The 20,680-nt window shown below is 44.5% G+C and overlaps 1 protein-coding gene across 2 annotated transcripts in view; it reads left to right on the forward strand.

Moving 5' to 3' along the window:
- The window catches only part of SSBP4 (single stranded DNA binding protein 4), a 444,236-nt gene that overhangs the window by 118,528 nt on the left and 305,028 nt on the right, over nucleotides 1-20,680 (forward strand). For both annotated transcript variants that reach the window (XM_069215621.1, XM_069215622.1), the window contains exon 4: nucleotides 11,016-11,100. In XM_069215621.1, the coding sequence (XP_069071722.1) occupies nucleotides 11,016-11,100 (85 nt within the window). The remainder of the gene's footprint in view (nucleotides 1-11,015; nucleotides 11,101-20,680) is intronic.

Below are 20,680 nucleotides of genomic sequence, written 5' to 3' on the forward strand. Positions count from 1 at the left end.
ATTTAATATCACGTCTGGTGGAAATGGGTTGATATGAGGCTCGGATACCGTCAATAGATAACATTTTCTTAGTTTTAAAAACAAATGGGATAAAATCACTCAAAATAATTAGGATTGAACTTGAGAAAGTAACAATGCACAGTGGATAAATCTGAGAAAAGCCAGGTAAGGATTGCAACGAGGATCACTCTGAATTATGGTCTTACGCAGAAGGGGTCAGATATGAATGTCCTGACGGAGTCGTGGGCAAATCATTGTGGAGACTGAAACATCAGTAATAATGCCCACATTTTCAGGATGCCCACGAGGTGTTTATTTGCATTCTATATACATAAAATCTACACAAATCAATTCTGGCATGGATCTGGCTATAAACTGGACTGTATTTGTTTAGCAGAATTTTGATTATGCTCTTGAGATGGGTGAAGATGCAGGTTTATTAATCCAAAAGGGACTGTGTACCACAGATTTGTTGAGTTGTAAGGTTCAGTTTTTGACTTGACTATCACACTTTGAGCTGTTTTATTTTTATGTTCTGCGGTTGTGTCTCTACGTGTAATCAATGCAATTATTATATGAAAAACGTCACCCATTGAATACAAATCTCCAAGTGATTTTGGCCCTTTCAGTCCTTTTTCAATCACACTAAACCACAGTGTAAATATTACATCCGGTAACCAAATCTCTAAAAACTAAGACGACCCATTGAAAGTTGATGCAATGAATTTGGTAAGTTACACACCACCCTCCCCCCCCCACACACACACACCTGCTGGGTGCCAGATGATTAGTATTTCCAAAGTGAGCCTGCTTCCTTGCAGATCTTCATGGCAAGGCTTGAGCTGTGTGTAGGACCTCTTTGAAATCCACTGTCATCGGTGTGGCCTCCACGACATCCACACATTCCAAGGCCCTGCATGGTCTAAGTCCGTGAGTAATCGGGGAGAGTACCTTCTCGTCCCTCGCCATGTCCAAAGACCCGTCTGAGGCTCTCATCAGAAGTACTCCAAGGACGATACAGGAGGAACAGTCCTGGCTACACCCCTTGGGTACTGGACAAGCCCCAATCACATTGTTCTCTGGGGTTTAAAGCGGCCCTGCTCTTCAAAGGACAATGCGCTAACTACAGAGGGGCCTCGGCCAGGCATCGCAACAACAACCAGATTGTCTGTAAAGGGACTTAAGAAGAAATCCTAAATCTTTGCGTTGGCCGGACACCACGGCATCTTGCACAAGTCTTCTGAGTGATCTGCCATCCACAATATTAGCACTGGGTATCGGAATGATGTTGCATTACTAGAACGATTGGTACCATTAAGATGCTATTGAGAACTGTTGCTCGGAGAGAATCAGTTTGTAGCAAAGGTGCCCACTGCGGGTCAAGAAGGGAATGGGTCATTCCTGATTCCAGGAGAATCACTGACTATCTAAATCAGGGGGGTCCTACATAGGTCCAGCAAGGCCAAGCCCATGCTAGATTTTCACTTGTAAAAGGGCTATATAGACTCACGGTACATGCATGCATGACACTGATTAAGCCTTCCTGGACCGGAGTTGGACATTTTTTAATCTAAAAAGTTCCTAATTAGATTAATTGTGGTTACTTTTAACCCATTTGATATTCTGAAAATCTAACAACGGTCTGCCCCTTATCGACCAATGTTGAACACTCCCAGTCTGTTGCATTTGCCTCATACATTCAAAGGGTAGAAATTCGTTGTTTAAAACACATCCAAGTAGTAATGAAGTTTATCATTCTTTAAAGTTCTGCTCCCTCGAATTGGACTTCTCCACCACACCTGCGGCTTTAAAGGACCATCCTTTCCGCAAGCCTTGGCGAGTGTCATCGACTAAAGCAGAGCATCATTTCATTGCCGAGGGCCTAATCTGATTGGAGACTTCGCGCTCTCCCTCAAAAGTGTCAGAGTGGCATTTTCCCAATTTTTAACAGGGATGACAGATGTGATCTAGTTACTATGATTCCTTTCGTGATCTTGGGAGACTCTTCCCTGGCAGCTGCCGGATGCTTTTCAGATGGGCTCCTACTGTACTTCGTCTCTTCCCTTCCCAGCTAAAGGCTGTCTTTGGTGATGTTCTTCCAACATTGTATTCTTAAATGGATTTTGTCCCTTTGGGACTGCTTGTCCCCACGGTCTTATGCTGATGGACTCTCTGCCTGACCTGCTTTAGGACTATTGTACGTATACAAGTGGGTGTTTTATGAGTGCAAAACCACTATTACTATTCTCATAGGAGATTTACGTGCTCAGAGTAGGGGGGAGTGGGTAATTAAAGGAGGGAATTCACATAAGTTTGTGATGTAGGAAAGGAGGTTGCAGACATGTAGGTTTGCGGACTAGTTACTAACTTGTCTACAGCTACTTAGTTCTCTGGAATAGGCCAGAGTTTTACTCCTGCAAAGTGTTGGGCCAATTCTCTTTACCGGGGTGGGAACTGGAGGTCCATGGATTCATTTCTATTAAGTGTAGGAGTAAATGCCTTTCTAAGGTGGGAAGGGGTATAACTCATCCCAAAACTGGTCGGAGATGTAGTAGAATGAGTTTCTTCTTAGGATAAAAAAAACGAGCTATCACGTGCATTCAAGAGCTACCAAGTGAGGTTTCTCTCAAGTGAAAACATTCACATTCATATTTTCACATGATTAAATCATATTTATATAGGTTTTCCAGGAGTATTCCTGGGTTACTTACGTCACTTGCAGATATTCCGGGGTAGCCTGGGTAGCCTTTATGAATTCCAAAATAGCAGAAATTTGCACCTATGTGAGGCCAGAAACCTGTCTGCAGGTTTATATTTTTTTATCAGGCCCTTTCTGTTTCCCAAAATCTCTATCGAACAAAGAATAAATAAAAAATAAAATAATAGCAATAAAGAGGCAGGTAAAACGGTATGCTAGTTCTACAAAAAGTTTGTGGATAATGTTAACTAGGTGGGAGAATCTTGCTAACTAGGTCTTCAAAACCTCCAAAATCTGGTCAGGCCATTTGTTTTTATTACTGGGGCAGTTATCGACCTGAACACCAGTGGCAATGTGATTGGCAAGGTCTATTGACTGATTATCAATTATTCAATTATAAATGTTCAAAGAGTATTCCCCCATTCCAGCAGGAAGGCTCTCTCTGTATGACGGGGAGCGATGGAAGCGATATGTAGGGTTTCTACAGAGTACTCCTCTGTGCCTGAGTGGATTGGAGTGAATTACTTCACAGACCCAACCGGCCATTCCTGCCTGGTGCTCCACATTCCTGGTGTATTTAACACTTTTCTACCAGTTTCAGCAAGTGCAGTCACCACCATCAACCTATTTAGGCACAAATGTACACGTTGAAAGGAAGTCTCTTTGACACTTGGCCAAGCCTTATCCAAAATATTTTTTTCCTTTACTCATGTGAGAATTCCACTGTTCCATTCCCAGGTTTCCTCAAAGGACAATGTCAAGTTTGTGTTGAGGATGCAAACCCAAGAGTCTAAGGCGGAGAACGTTTGCAGACTCTCATGGACCTGTACGCGGGCAGGGAGGCCTAATGTAAGTGAAGTGCCTCAGTGGTTTCCCCATATTGGGTTACCCCAGAGCTTCCTCCGGACAGCTGCAGAAGGCTCCGATACTCCAATAGGAAATTAAACACTTATTTTATTAGAAAAGCGAACCTCTGGGACTCAGTTGTTTATAGTCCCGGCTTAGTGTTCTGTCGTTGCTCCTTCTGGACAGTTTTGAAACAGACTTTCTGGTTCTGTGCATCCTTTGAAAAACTAGAGTTGGGCAGGACTAGGCAGCGGAGTTTTGTTACATCTGATGGATAATGGCAGGGGTGGCGGAGGTGTGTCCATATACACTGGCCATTTAACCCTCCCCAGGGTAAGGTTCTTCAATGTTAGATCAACCTTCAAAATGATGCAGACAGCTACAACGAGCTGCATAAGTGGACTTCGGTGGCGCTGCGCTACTCTTGCATAAGTGGACTAGGGGTGGGTGAAGAATTCCACTCCGCCGATGTAGTTTGCGAAGTTTTCCCCACTCCGCACGGAGTGCTGAAAAAATCCGGGAAGTGACGCGGAGGGGAGTTTTTCTTCTTACTCGCAATCACCACCGTTAAGTTGGTGAGCGCGAGAAATTGCTAGGTTGGCGAGCGTGAGTGAGATTTCTGAACGCAAGTGGTCGCGGTAGGCCGTGACCGCTCGTGATGAGAAAGCTGCCCCACGTGCTGAGGAAGCTTCCACTTGAGTAGAAAATCTACTCGAGTGGCAAAAAGAAGATAGCACCCTCTGGCGCTCCGACTGATGCCATTCCCATTGATTTTTAAGCATGGGATATGCTCCCACGCTAAAAATCAGTGTGAACAGCGCACCTTACCCAAACTCTGCCGCTTGCAGAACTTAGCGTAGCGGTGCAGAACTTTTTTGCCACTTTGCGGAGTTCCACGTAGCAGAACTCTACGAACTCTGCCCAGCATGAAACTGGACTGTCCTAATCGTTTGCTCAGCGCACCAGTCTGCTGCTGGCGCCATCATTGAAAGCAAAGTTAGTTTAGGAGACTCAACAGCGGGAATGACCAATGTGGGCCCATGGGAGCTGGATCAGTGCCATCTTTCAGGAGCTCCCAAAGGGATATATTTACATACAGTAAGCTACATAGCAGGTATTCTAGAAACTGGCATGGATCTGGCTTTGTGGACCATATATAGGATGATAACCCCAAAGTCCCTATTATGGTTGTGTCCCAGTACTGCGTCCAGCTAGTGCGAGGGTCACAGTACAGGTCAAAAGACTGCGCGATCATGATTCCTCCAAAAGCAGCGTCCCTGTGCATGTTCATGTTCTAGGCATGTAATCCGCAGAGGCATAAACTGGTGCCGGGTGAGAATTGAAGGGGATCTCTCGCAAGATTGCACTTGGGCCCTTATGTATCAACACATTTCCCCAAATACACAGAAAGAATGAAACCCTTTGCTACATTATCAGTGCCCCGAATGAGTTTTCAAGGAGCGCCCATTACTTTTCGACGTTGATGTGAGAGATTATTTATTTTTGCTTAGTTTAACCTCATCTTGTCAACAGAGCATTTTATTCAGATGAGCACACAATATATTCTGAAATAGAAATTAGTATTTCATACCATAGTTTCTTAGGCCTAGTAAATTACGCGGATCACAACAGCTAGGTGTACCTTGAAGGCACTCCGCAGGCCAGCATGGACCAAGCATATGCAAATCGGACTCTTCCTGCTCCAATAGCAACAGTCCAGCCCAGACTGCAAGGCCCTCCAACTGGGGTCCAGGGAGACAGTGACCTTAGCCCTCACACATACTGTTACTCACTTAGAAAAACAAACAAATGACAGGTGTTGAAAGCTTGCATTGGTCTCAGCCTTTGGTGATTGCGTGGTTCATGTAGCAGGCAACTCTGTTTATCTGTGCAGTTCCTTAAAGAGAAATTTAACTTGCTGCCTGCGGAGGTCCGCACTCCACGATTTACAGATTTAACAGTAACAAAGTGGAGGTGCCCGGAGGCTCCTCGTGGGGCCCCGTGTGTTTCTTCTTCGGCTTGGCACTGTGCAGACAGCAGCAGGATGTTGTGGCTGCTGGAAGCGCCTCCCTGGCCTGCCAGAGGATGCTGGAGCTGATGTCAAGTTCTTGGAATTTCCACTTGAGATGCAGATGTTCTTGGCAACGGTTGTCAGGGGAAACAGTGTCCAATGGAATTCACTGTCCTCGTCAGTTAACTCAGGGGAGCCCGTGCTGCCGGCCCGCAGTGGGAGAGATACGCAGGGCACCGCGATTAATGCTGATGTGAACCGTATGACGCTTCCTAAAAAAAATAAAAAATAAAAACCCTTTTGCGCTTATTTTGTCTCTTGCATTATATCAAATGGAGCAAACCCCACTCCATATACAATAAGCATTTTTGCACCAGTGTGAGAATGAGGAACACCAGCAAAAAGCACTTTCAAAACATCTATAAATTATAAAACAGTTTGCATTTTTTAAGAAACAAAGTCTGCCTCTGAAATAACGGTTAACACAGAATGTAATCCCACTTTATTTGGATGGTTACAATGCTTATCTGACAAGAAATGAGGCGCTCGTGCTGTGCCTAAAATCTAATCCCATCTTTCAAATCTGAAAAATGAAACCAATGTTTTCTTCATCCTTATTGGATAAACATACCAGAAATAGTGAAAAATCAGTTTGATTAATTTGCGCATTCATCCTTTTCATTAGGTGGATCTGCTTTTCGGTTCAGATTCTCTTTTGCTGTAATCAGCAAGTGTGTTTCAATATGAATTTGCTCAGTTTTCATTTGTTTGGTGCACAGTTTTAAGTAAGGTGTCATCTGGTTAGCAGTGGCTAAATTATTGGTAAACAGGATGGCAAATGGGTCTGCCTGGAATTGCTCTTGATGGGGCATCCCCTCTCTGTAAAGTGAGAGATTGGTTGTAGAGATCGATCACTTCTGAGGAGGCAGATTGTATGTGCCCCATAGGTAACGTCTACCAGCTCCCTTATACATAGTTCATTGGCCCCCTTACACAACATTCCCCCTTGTGTGCGAGTGTCCAGTAGCAGTCGGCGGAGCTCGCTGAGTTCTACTCCACGGAATTCCTCTGAGTTACCTAAAAACTCTGTGGAGTTCTGCGTGCAGCGGAATGCCGCATGGTCATGCCACAAGTGTCACGGCGGCCACCATATGAAAATCAGGCAAGCCAGTGGTCCTCATGAGCACCTTCACGCAAGCTCTGCATTGACTGACCTTAAGATGGTGGCTGATGGGGGCATGACCCTACTGTTACAAAAGCAAACAAGACATGCAGAACAAAAAAAAGGACTAAGAGACTTTTGCCTTCAGCCATGATGGGTCAGAACACCACAGTGATAAACTTACTGCTAGTATTGCTTAAACTGTTAGTCTCTGAATGCGGAATAAACAATAACAAACCTTAGAAGCAGCCAGACATGGGAGAAGGCAAATGTTAAAGTGTAACAAGGGTTTGACAAGTGCCCACTCTGCAACAAGCCCAACGCAGGAGAGAGCCCTACTTTAGCCCAGACCAGTGAGCATGCTATGCTTTCAACCTGCAAACAAATGGTAATAGGACCCGGGCACTTACTTTATCCTGGAGCCCATGTCTGCCCCCCTGGATGCTGCTGAGGGGCCTCTGGTGCCAGTGTCTCTCCTCTACCAGGCGGGAAGATGCCATGGTCTTTTTTATGAAACATTCACTCCAAAATATAAAATAAACCATGCAAAGAATGTGTATACCAGTCCTAGGTGTGGGTGAGTGGCGTGCCGGTAAACTCCTCTCTAGCATCGACTGGCAGAGATGTGTTTTTTTTTTGCCAGACTCCATGTGAAGTCTGCTGGCGGAGCAGAGTTTACTGCCCATCCCTAGTGTTCAGTAACGGTGTAGATTTAAGTGTCCCTTGTATATACAGCTGTGTGACTTAAAATGGTGGTTGTCTGTTTGCCGTGCAAAGGATGGTGCAAGTTGTAACCCGCTCATCCTGCTCTGCTATGATGAGCGGAAAGATATATAACTAAATTCCGGAAGCTGTTAGGAAGCCACCTATTCAGTGCGATCGTCTAGATGTAGGCTAGGATCATTCGTTTTCTATTTAGTTCTAGTTCTATTCATTTGTATTCATTCATTCAATTCCCAATTCTTCCCATGAGATTGCTTCTTTGAGAACATGCAGGGTGACAAGCTAGAATTGGCCTGTTAACAGCGGAGTCAGCTACATATATTGAGTTATTTTTCTCCTGCCTAACGTGGGCTGGAATGCACAACTCCGATACGCCACTGTAAGACAAAAACTCCTTACATGACCTTTAAACTGATTGGTTGGTGCTTGATGCTTGCATTTTGAAAGCCCCTACTTGGCAGTGGAAATTTGACCCAACTGTACAAACCCGGTGTACAAAAGCTGGAGCCCTACTGTCACAATCGGAGGAGTTACATCAATTCAGACTAGAACAAAGCCCTAAGGTCTGCACAAAGCCTTGCTGCTAGGGCTCTGCATGTTGTCTGGAGTCTTCCTGCCATCCAGGGAAGACAAAGATAGAGTTCCAGCTTCCAGAAGTCCTCCGGAGAAAACTCAACAAAGACAATGGAGAGTTGCACTTACGATGATTAAGGGTAAATGAAATGATTCCCAGGACCTGAAGCTCCGCGTAGCTAGCGGACTCGCCGGTAACCTTTTTGTGAAAATGGCACCCCTGCTTTCTCAACTACATCTGCTATTGAATTGACTCCTGCCTAGCACAGCGTGACCACATCATCCTCAGGTCTTAGCTTAAGAAGAGCGCAACGAGCTACACAGACGTCTGCTCGGACCCAGTGGCCTGTGCCGAACATCAGCACCTGGAAGATCCAATGCCTGGATCCAGAGTTTATGAACCTGGATCGCAAAGTCCATTGTGGAAACCTTCAGCCCATCTAAACGGGGATTAAAAAATCCTCAAATGATGGATGAAGGACTGTTCTCCCTGGGTGAACAGTATCATTGTGGCCCAAGACAAAAATTTTAAGGTCTTAGGTTCTCCAGCCACAGCAAGAAAGCAGCCAGCCCTGCTGCTGCATGAACCTGTTGACATTTCTTTATGACACTGTATTCCCCAATAAGGTTTGTGGAAGGCAGAGGATGCCTCCTGTTTAAAAGTTAGATTTGACCATATTTCTTGAGTGGTGAGGGCTACAGACCTTTCTTCTAATTTTCATCTGTGCTATCACTTAATGTATGCCGGAAAGTGTATTTTGTCTGTAAATCTACCAGGACATTCCTATTTAATGTGTGATGATGCTACATCTGGCTTAACCTTCACGTCGGCTCCCTGGTGCTAACCCTTGACGGCTCCACCAAGCTACCAATGAAAGGCATGTTGGCTTTTGATGCCCACTTCTGTTTCTCTGGGCACGTGCCAGATGTTGGGGTCAGCAGGGAGCGATTACAACTTGGGTGCTACTGGCTAGCCCCTACAACTTCAGGAATCCACAGAAAGCCCATAGGGGCACAATAAGTGTATGTTTGCATTTTTGGAACCAGGAGCATGCATCATTGGGGGAGAGTTATGGGTCAGTCTGGGAAACTGTGGGAAACAGGAACCATCAGTTTCTTTAACTATTGTCTCTTCTCTTCTGTGTGCACCATTGGAGCTCTCCCAAGTTTGAATATTTTCCTTCAGTTCACCAGGCACTTGTTTAGTAATAGGAAAGTTATATAGTTTTAATAAGTTTAATATTCATGGTTACAAATATTACCTGTACCTTAAATTGTCAGAGTTTTATACTCGGTGTTAATTTATATGTAAAAGTATATAATTAAGTGGTGTAAAATAATAAAATTGAGGTGAATTACAAAAGTAAGTCAAAATAACAGAAACTTAGCTTTATAGATGCCAAAATTATTGTTTGCCTGGAGGAACAGCCATCTAGTACTTTACATTTTTTCCCCTTCTAAATTCACAGTTTATAGCCCAGAAACTGCAGGCCCCCATCTCAAGGGGAACCACATGAATGCAATTCTGGATGTGCGCCTCACATCGCAATGTCTGATTGCCTATGTCATGGGCTAGGAGTCCACCTCAAAATACCAAGGAGACTTTTTGGTTGGTTGCAAATCTACAAACATCCAGGGAGCTTCTCATTTCTTAGACCTTGTCCCAACATATAAAAAGTAGAGTGAATTTGTGTGAATTTAACTGTAGAGGGTTCAGTTGAATCTGTGATCTTCCTGAAATAGTTGTGAATTTTAGGAGCAGAATCTGGGTTTCTGTAATGCTTCACCTACACTTTCAGAGCCATCCCTCTCGTCTCGGGGGATATCGTTGATAGTGTTGCTCAGCACCACCTTTTTAGCATGTGAGACAAACCATACATGGAGTCCTTGTTGTGCCTTCTGCCCTCTGACAGCACCCTCATCTTGTTCGAACAAACTATGCCCTTCCCACATCCCTGAGTGGCCTAGTTCAGTCTTCTTATCTATGAAATCCTCAGGCAGATGTGTGGGAATACAGATAACCTCTGTCCTTTTCCTAGCTTTTTTCAGTAATTGGGTCCAACTACACAGTGGTCCCCAAAAGCTGCTACTGTCTTGCGTTAGTTGGATCTTCCAAATTGTGCATGGATCTACCCTCTGTGGAATGACTTTCTCCTCACCTCTTGCCCCTTATTTCCACTCAAACATCCATAGAAAGAGAACCTGTGCTCCTGTAGTACATTAATTGTGCTTGTACTGGAGTCACAGCTGAAAGCTGAATAATTTTCTCCAGAATTATAGGTAAATTGAGTGTATATCTTTCCAGAGGATGACCATTTGACAACTTGTCACTGAACACCACAAGGTAATTACATTCTGTTAGATTTACACAAGATTCAATTTACTATAGAATTATTTAAGGATTTCAATGCTGAGACTTGAAGATCTGTCACTGACATGCGTTAGGAGAAACTACCATGAAGTCTGGAAGCCTAGTCAAAGGTGGTCAATCTTATTTGGCCACCTGCAAGAAGAACCTCTCGCGGTAACCTAGCTTTCTTGTCCCAATTTCTGGATCTTCTATATGAGAAGCACCTATGCTTCTAAGCCACGAGGGACAACACCCTCATTGTGAATCTGCCTTTATCAAAACTTGGTGCCTGATTTAGATAACAGCAGTAGGGACTTCTGCCTGAAATCATTGGGAGTCTTGTCTGCAATCCTTACCATTCTGCCGCCCTGTCGGCCATGGCGGCCATCTTATAATATGATGACCCTTCCTATTCTAGTGCAGTTGATGTTAGAGAATGCAAAGCCAACTTATTCAACCTATACATTTTAGGACTAGCCATGGTTATTCAACAAAAACACTCTATAACTCTGGCACGGCTCTACATCAATGCAACTATTGTGCTGTATTGTTTAATTAATGTTGCTGAATTGTCCCAGCTGCAAAATGAATACTTAGAAGTACATGAGTAAATAACTAAAATTAACTCTTGTTTGGTTTTCTTTTCTCAAAGTGTGTTTTGGGATCTCTACTGTGCAGCCCCCGACAGGAGGGAAACATGCGAGCACTCGAGCGAAGCCAAGGCCTTCCATGACTACGTAAGTACCCGTTCACTTATCACAAGTAAATACTTTCGCTTACTAGTAGGTGGCGGTCTGCAGGTGCGTGATTTTGATTGGCCTAGAGATTGTTCCGCTGAGGGTTCTTCCGCAGCCAGTCCTGGCATTTTTTTTTTTGCTTGAGCTCTTCTTCAGGCCACTGCTGAAAATAATTGTCCGCCATGTGTTGTTGGAATTCTTTTACAGACTGATAAAACAAAATAGTAATCCAGCTGGAGACCTGTAAGTTTGTCCTACACTGTCCCTACCTTGCTTGCGGTTTACGGTTTTTATGAAGCCCCGGTGGAGGCTTGAGGAACAGCTGGAAAGGCTTTAGAGAAAGCTGCTGGTGCCAGGGAGAGCATGTTTCACTCTGTTATTATGCTTGGCTGTGGCATACACACTCTATAATCCAGGGCGAATGTACTCCAGCGGCCATGGAGGAGTTTTGCATTTAATGGGAGCATTTTGGTGGCAAAGGCCTCGTTTAGTGTTTCGGCTGCGGTAAAAGGTCCCCGTTGGAGGTACGTCTGGGTTGGTGAGCGCCGTGCCACTCATGCTGCTGTGCCATGGATCCTGGCCAGAGTTGACATACACTGCTGGAACACACTTGAATGAGCTGATATCATAGATGTGAAATAATACCTTACTCTGTTTTCGAGACTTTAAAGAGATTTAAGAACAATATCCCATCACAGGCTGGAGAGGAATGTTATTCTCATCATAAGTGGCAAAAATGTTTTACTCCCTCCCACCTGAATGAGAAAGCTGGAGGCAAACTGTTTATTTCTCTTCATATAAATGGCACAACTGGTTGATTCTGTTTGATATGAGTGGCAAGACTTTTATTTGCATCTGCATTATTTACAAAACTATTGTATTCTCTTGTAACTGATTGACAAAGTTGCCTCGTCTCTTCCACGAGTTGCAAAGTTTTTCAATGATGTTCTTATTCAGTTCAAGGGGCTGGGTATTGTCTTCAAATGAGTGATAGGTCTGTTTAGGCGTCTCCCAAATGAGTGTAGCTGATGGTGTATCTGTTCTTTTTCATATGGGAGCAAAACCGATTTATTTTGCTTGATGGCAGATACCAAGCTGTGTTCAGTTCTCTTCCGTAGGGGAGAAAGCTGTCTTCTTCACTCACAGACGAGTCATAAAATATTTATATTCTCCTGACTGTTGGCACCAGAAACATTTTATTCTCTTCCACATCAGAGATAAATATGTTTTAAATTTTCCAGAGAGCGTGCTGATGGTTTATTTTGTTCTTGCTTATTTGTTTTAATTTATGTAAATGACAAGGTTGCATATCTCTGTCACCCATAAGAAATAATGCTGTTCTATGTTTCCCTTTACTACTTAAAGTGGTTTAAATTTCCTCCATGTGACTGAAAATGTTTTGTCGCATTCTGGCCTATGTGATCTGGGTGGCAAAGATGGTTTGTGGTAGGAATGTGTTCTTTCCTAATTAGAACTCATGAGTGAGGCAGTGTTTTGTACATGTGCACATATTACCCTCCTAGACTTGCATGTATGTGCTCTTCCGCTTGGTGATGTGTCAAGCAATTTTTCTAATTAAAGCACAACAGAGGCCACTTGTGGAATCATTTAGACAAAACAAGTTAATGTAAATGTGGCCTTACACGGATTCTTTGACAGTTGCACGAGGTCTTTGTCATAAAAGTGGAAATGCGAACTCAGTTTTCCCTTCAGCAATCCAAGGCAGACCTTTAAATCACCCAGACACAACAACAGTGTAATATTTTGGTTATTTCCAAACTCTAGCGAAGTCATCATTTTTTTGCAAAATCAAATGTAAAACTAGATCCACACGTAAAATGTCTTAATTTCTTGGGATTTGGGATTCCCTTTGTGTCCCTGAGGTGCAAGCATCCGTGTTAGAGCCAAATGTAGGCTTGGTAAATTATAACATTATAGGTTACGGTGCTATAGATGGCTGCTGCTGCGCGTCACAGAATCGAATGTTTCTAGTTTCTCCTCCTATAGATGGAATGTTCAGTGCAGGTCCACCCTTTCAGCCTGCCCACATAAAAATACAAAAACTGTCCGAATGTACGGGGAGGGCTTGAAGTATTGTGATGGTCAAGGGATCGTGTCTTTTTAATTAATATCCGTTGTGTATGTTCATTTATACAAAGCAATAAACATACTTTAAAAAAATTACATTTACATACAGTGACTCTATATAGAACTCATTCACTGGAATCCTGAGAACCAGGCGTGGAACTGGCCCGCCTACACCAGCTTTGGACATATTTATTTTCTCAATGCCTGGGAGACTTTAAAGGTTGTTTCTCCTCACCCAATTGGCCATGGATAGGGTTCATGCTCCTTGCTTAATAGGAGCATGACCTTGGATGGTGCAGGGAGGATGCTCGGTGACCTCTAGCTCACACCTCAGTCTGGTGCTTCCGGCTGAGACTAGGGATCGGTCACCCCCTGCTCACCGTCTCATTGATGGGGGCCTTCTTGATAAAGGGTTCTGGGTCACTCGTAAAGATAAAGGCATGAGTCAAGACACCCTCCTCCTTCCTGTTGTACTCTATCAAGAGATGAAACTTCCACTGTTGTTAACTGAAAGGAAGGTCTGTTGACCAATGAAGCGAAAATCCCACAATAACTTCAGCGTGATAGGTTTGAGCAGAGGTCATACATCCAGGTACGCAGTGGCAGACCATGCCCAGCCCTGTTCAGATGTGTGCCTGAATCTCTAAGCTAATAAATTACTCATGGCTTACCACTTCAAGCCATCGCTTCGATGCCGGTGACTCTCTATTTGAAAAAATAGGCGAACGATGAGCGAAAAAGTATTCGATCCACTATACTTAGGCTGACCAGATGGATCCAGATCGGGCTTTCGCTGAACGGAGCAGTGCATCATGGAACCTGTAGTCTGTTCACTTTAGTTGAATTAACACAACTGAAAACCATGGTGTAAGGAAAGCCCAGGTAAGCGTTGTTTGCTGCCGGCATGGATGCTCTGGTCACCCAACTAGAGCTACAGAAAAGGTCAACCTATATAAAAATAAATGATAACCGATGAAGATCGATAAGATAAGTGCTTCTTTCCCCCTGGTGCTGCTGAGTTTGCTGCTTCATACGGTAATACTCAGACTCATAGCAAGGGCAGTGCAACATCTACATAAACATAAAATCATGTGCACCAGCTGCTCAAAATGAAGGATGATTGAATTGTGAGACAGAAGTATGAATGTAATTCTTTTTAATACACTTTGTTGAAGTGCTTGACCCCAACCCATGGTAAACTTGCGTGGATGGTATGTCCTCCTTTGTTGATTTAAAAATGTCCTCAACTTTAATCCAGGATTGCCAAGTGTGCATGTAACAGCCTAACCCGGGCGCTTGTGCAATATGCCTTATTGTGATAAATACTCAGAATCTACTGTCTGACTCTTTCCTTCCTCACTCTTAAATCAAAGTTTGTTTTGTGGTAATTCAAGAGAAAGCTCAGAATTACTTGCAAGGTAATTCTGCCATTAAATTTCCTATTGTTTGGAATTGTGTGATTAGGAACCAGGTGAGCTGTATTAAGAAAGTAGATATTGGGTGGAACAATCTCGAGATAGTAGCAGTCGGACACCTCGTGGCTTCCCATGCGCTAGTCTTTTCGAGGGTGCGTTTGATGTAGTATGAATTACGGATGGATTTTTGGTTGAGAAACAATTCCTTATGCAGAATGTTATGGGTTTGAGTCAAACATTGATTGGTTGGTTTCGTAGATTGAGGCACAAAGAATTATGGATGCACATCTCCCTAGCACCGTATGTATCTGGTGGTTTCGGGAGGCTGTCTAGATATTTCTTGTGTTTGTGAAATGGCAGTGCCCAGCAGCATTCAAGAGTTTCAGTTGTTGGGTAAATTAAAAAAAAAAATTTAACTCATCATTTGCACTTGATAAAACAAATTTCCAGTTCTTTGTATAAGCTCAGGAAATCTTGATTCTTAAGCTGGAATGTCCAAATAACAAGAAAAAAGTTATCATTGTGTAAGGTGTAAACATGTTCATGTTGATAATTCTTTCAATTTAAATCATGGTAAATAAATCCCTTCTACCCACATTACTTCTTGTACTATTTTTGGGAACCTTAAGATAGATGGGAGATCAATTGTGTATTTATCTCGAACTTGTATTAAATGTAAAAACTGTAGAATGTGGTATAGGAGTCTGGTTAAATATCCTGAAATGACTTCACAGGGGTGGCTATGGAGGCGGTTCCTTTCGAAGCATAGGGATCCCAGCGGAACCAGCACTGGTCTTTAAATTTGGCGATGGTCGTCCATTGGGTGGTGTATCTAATGTCCGCCTCCACCCTGGTGGACCGTGCCCCCTCCATTAAACGTTTAAAATCAGCCCTGTGAGGTGATCTATCTCTGCTTGGTCAGCATAGCGGCTTGAATGCGTTCTAGAGTGTAAATGCTAAAATGATGATCCCAGCGAGAGACATGTGAACTAACAGTTATACCCTCAATGAAAAAAAGTTTGTGAAAGAACCCACCGATTTTAGAACACTGTAAAGTTTGTAAAAATGTCCCTATTACCTTCGCCTTTCCTTGTGCAAAGATTTCCTGCGCGTTGTGCGATAATTTTTACCACATGGTGAGATAATTTTCAGTCTAATGAATCTCTGCCTCGTTAGAAATGTAGGGAGACCTTTCCAACCGTAATGTGCCGTTTTGTGCAGTTTTCATCTGCATAATGACAAGTGTAGGCAGACATTTTCCTTGCAAGTTTATCTCTTTCGAGATAAATTAAAGTCTCAATATTTCTGCAAGTGTTAAAAAGCATAAAATGCTTCAGATTCCTATTTTTTGCCACATTTTTATGGTATTTTGTGAGGGTTGTGTGAAAAACCCTTTTCACATCCCCCAGTATTTATCGACAGTCACGAGGCTCTGAAGTGCACCCCAGCACCCCCATTCCCAGCTGCAGCGCTGCCCAGCCCTGGGAGGGCCCCCGTGGGAACAGAGTGGACAAGAGGTGACCCGTGGTTGGCTCGCAGTAGCTGGAGGTCATTAGAACCCTGACAGTGACCTGAGTGCGCGAGATACTGGATGAAACCCGGAAGCTGTCAGAGTGAGGAAGAGGAGGGAGGAAGGCCGTCTGCGCCCTTTGCCCCATCCCGTCTGCTCTTGCACATGACTTGCAGCAGCCCGTAGAGAGGGCACTTGGAGGGCTTCAGACTGAGATTAATGCACATTTCCTTTGACCCTTGACCTTTGGGCCTTGAACCCTGGTGTTGGTAGAGGCTAATGTTTGCCTGCAGGGCTCCAGATGGCAGAGGGGTTGTTAAGGGGTGCTTTGTTAAACTTGGGAGCCCCTGTGGCATCTTAAGATATGTGTTTACAAAGGCGCAGAAGAAAAACTACCATTTCCGCTCTGGAATTTCCAATATGCCAGTTACTAATGTGTCTTACTGGATCAAGTTTTTGATGAAATACAGGTGTGGGACTTCTACCGACCTGAGTGGAGAAAACTTCCGTTGCATTTTAGAACTTTTACTTGGTGTCTAAATGTGATTGTAGGTTCTAATCAGTATTATTTTGTGTATTTAAACATGCAGACTTTATTTTACTTTTTCAACTTCACCTAAAGCAGTCCAGCGGAGTAACCTTTTGAAACTGGGCAACTGAGTATTTCACTAGGGCTTGGCCTTCACACAAGGTCTCCGCACCGAGAAAGGTTACCATCTGCTTGGCTTTCACCTAGGTGGGTCTGTTGATGTTTGAGGGACACGCCCACTATAATAACACACACACACGCCCCCTGGAGGCCGGCGGTGTGTACTGCTCTGAACAGTACTTTGTGTAGCAGCCGGGCATTCTGGGAAGAAAATGTTCTTTGGTCTAGTCACTAGATAGAAGATGTCCTGCTTTTCTAGATTAACCATGGGGGCACTGGACTAATTTGTTTTAATGAGTTTTTAATGGCCTTAGCTTGTCCCGTAGGGGTTGGTGGAGGATGGAGGTCCACCATACGCAAGTCTCCGCCTCAGCTTGAGGCTGGTGAGACGCTGATTGTGCACTGTGGAGCCTCCATCAGCCCGGCCGATGTACAATCACCTGCGGCAGTCCATCCGCCACAGAAACTCCACCCTTGCTGCATCTAAACCCTTACATGAAATGCACTTTAGACGACAATCTGTGGATTGGGATCAACTCAACAGGCCTGGAAATCTGCCTTTGGAGAGCATTTCTCCTAATAAGGTCACAAACATGTTTTTAAAAGTAGTTGCTTATTGGTGGAGGATGTTAAACGCATCGCACGGCACATATATTTCATTTGTAATTTATATGTATTGACCCAGTCCCGTTTCGTCAGTCGCTGCTTCTTCAAGCCTCCTTGTTCCCCAAGTTTTGAAATTGACTTGCTGACGCCCATCCTTTTCGTCAGTACTGTGCGCAATCAGGGGGCTTTCCTCTGGCCCGCCCGCGTATGTACCAGATGAGTGCTTTAGGTGTCCCTTACCATGATGGGACATCTGTGATTTCTGAAGTCCAGATTCTCTGCGGCTTCCCCAGTGGGTCGGCCCTGTATCCCGCCCTTCGGAAAGCATCTTTCCAGTGCTGATACTCACTATGCAGAGGGCCTGTTGGCTTATGAAAAGTGCTGGTACTCTCCATTTCAAATGAAAGAAATGCAGGTATTCTTTACCAGACAGTACTTCTCCATTGATAGCGCCAATCCCACCTGTGTGTCATGCCACACATCTGCGAGTAACCCATCAGGAAGTGGTTGGGATTCACCGCCAACCATTAGGGCAGCAGAAGATGAATAATCTTCTTGCTGAAAAATAAAAGTTTATTTGTATAAAAAAAAATAGATTTACAACACTAACTGTGAAAATACTATCACTCTTCGAATAAAACTCTAGCTTGGTGTGTTTTAGGTTGCTGCGTGAAAGTGCTTTTGCATCACTCGGCTGTCCTGTCAATCCCATGTGTCGTCACCGGTCTCAGAAGGCTAAGTAACTGGTATAAGAGTGGTGTTCCTCACCTACGGTCAGGCTGTTATTTTATCCCAATTCCTGAAATCTCAGTACTATGGACTGTATTAACCGTGTCAGTTCTGCATTTGGTAGCACTCATGGGAATTGACCAATCAGGAAGAGCCAATAACCAAACTTGTGTTTGTGAAGTAGCTCATGTGGGGTTGTTGGTTAAGAAACTTTCCTCCCTTGACCACATTTGCCATGTTTGAAGTTTATTAATGTATTTATTTATTTTATTTAAAAAAATATATACATATTTTATTTGTGTTAACCAAATCACCGAGTTTCAACAACAGAAAACTGTGCCTCTGAATCCAGAGTGCAAGGTGTAGGTTATAATTACCCGGTTTGGAGTAGACAGGCTGCCAACCCCACCAAGGGGAAGAACCTCTGGGGAACCATGACCATTGTTGCTACACCAATCCTCAGTCCTTTTGGGACTCCCTAACACAGAGTCAGATCAGGTCGCACTATGTCCAGAACTAAAATCAGTCTGCAGAACAGGGCCCTACTGATGAAGGCCATGACTGCTTGATCGGAGAGTCAAGCAGGATTTTAGGGGCACTCCTTTCTTCTCCGATGGAATGCCCAGCTTTGTGGTAGGTAAGGAGCTCTTGCCGTCTCACCTCTGACGCTACTGCACGGTCCTTACAACATGAAGGATCCATATTTTTCAGTCTAGCCGGTCTCTGTATAGCAGACTTGCAAGACGACCGTGACATCAGCGTGATATACTGTTGGCCCTGCCTTGCAGGCATGCATAGAAATGGTGATATCAGTGTGGCGGTTTGGTAACATGTTTTTCTGGTGGTGGCATGGTGTGGTATATGTTGTTGCGCAGACAAGTAGGTAGCTGATGTTAGTGGAGCGGTATACTGTCATTCCTGCCTTAACAGGATTCCAGAGAGCCGGTGGCGGCCGTGTGGTATACTATAGTTCCATCCTGGTAGATGCCTAGGAGCCAGTGGTGGTGGTATGGGTATACTATGTTCCATCCTAGTAGACGCCTAGGAGCCAGTGGTGGTAGTATACTATGGTTCCATCCTAGTAGACGCCTAGGAGCCAGTGGTGGTGGTATGGGTACACTATGGTTCCATCCTAGTAGACGCCTAGGAGCCAGTGGTGGTGGTATGGGTACACTATGGTTCCATCCTAATAGACGCCTAGGAGCCAGTGGTGGTAGTATACTATGGTTCCATCCTAGTAGACGCCTAGGAGCCAGTGGTGGTGGTATGGGTACACTATGGTTCCATCCTAGTAGACGCCTAGGAGCCAGTGGTGGTGGTATGGGTATACTATAGTTCCATCCTAGTAGACGCCTAGGAGCCAGTGGTGGTGGTATGGGAACACTATGGTTCCATCCTAATAGATGCCTAGGAGCCAGTGGTGGTGGTATGGGCATACTATGGTTCCATCCTAGTAGACGCCTAGGAGCCAGTGGTGGTAGTATGGGTATACTATAGTTCCATCCTAGTAGACGCCTAGGAGCCAGTGGTGGTGGTATGGGTATACTATATTTCCATCCTAGTAGTCGCCTAGTTGTGGTGGTGGTATGGGTATACTATGGTTCCATCCTAGTAGATGCCTAGGAGCCAGTGGTGGGGGTATGGATATACTATGGTTACATCCTAGTAGACCCCTAGGGAGCCAGTGGTGGTGGTATGGGTATACTATAGTTCCATCCTAGTAGATGCCTAGGAGCCAGTGGTGGTAGTATGGGTATACTATGGTTCCATCCTAGTAGACCCCTAGGGAGCCAGTGGTGGTGGTATGGGTATACTATAGTTCCATCCTAGTAGATGCCTAGGAGCCAGTGGTGGTAGTATGGGTATACTATAGTTCCATCCTAGTAGACCCCTAGGGAGCCAGTGGTGGTGGTATGGGTATACTATAGTTTCATCCTAGTAGACCTCTAGGGAGCCGGTGGTGGTGGTATGGGTATAGTATAGTTCCATCCTAGTAGACGCCTAGCAGCCAATGGTGGTGGTATGGGTATACTATGGTTCTATCCTAGTAGACGCCTAGGAGCCAGTGGTGGTGGTATGGGTATAGTATGGTTCCATCCTAGTAGACGCCTAGGAGCCAGTGGTGGTGGTATGGGTATACTATAGTTCCATCCTAGCAGACGCCTAGGAGCGAGTGGTGGTGGTATGGGTATACTATGGTTCCATCCTAGTAGATGCCTAGGAGCCAGTGGTGGTAGTATGGGTATACTATAGTTCCATCCTAGTAGACGCCTAGGAGCCAGTGGTGGTGGTATGGGTATACTATGGTTCCATCCTAGTAGATGCCTAGGAGCCAGTGGTGGTAGTATGGGTATACTATAGTTCCATCCTAGAAGACCCCTAGGGAGCCAGTGGTGGTGGTATGGGTATACTATAGTTCCATCCTAGTAGACGCCTAGGAGCCAGTGGTGGTGGTATGGGTATACTATGGTTCCATCCTAGTAGACGCCTAGGAGCCAGTGGTGGTGGTATGGGTACACTATAGTTCCATCCTAGTAGACCCCTAGGGAGCCAGTGGTGGTGGTATGGGTATAGTATGGTTCC

The sequence above is a fragment of the Pleurodeles waltl genome, chromosome 12 (genome assembly GCF_031143425.1).
Source record: "Pleurodeles waltl isolate 20211129_DDA chromosome 12, aPleWal1.hap1.20221129, whole genome shotgun sequence".
NCBI classification, from domain to species: domain Eukaryota; kingdom Metazoa; phylum Chordata; class Amphibia; order Caudata; family Salamandridae; genus Pleurodeles; species Pleurodeles waltl.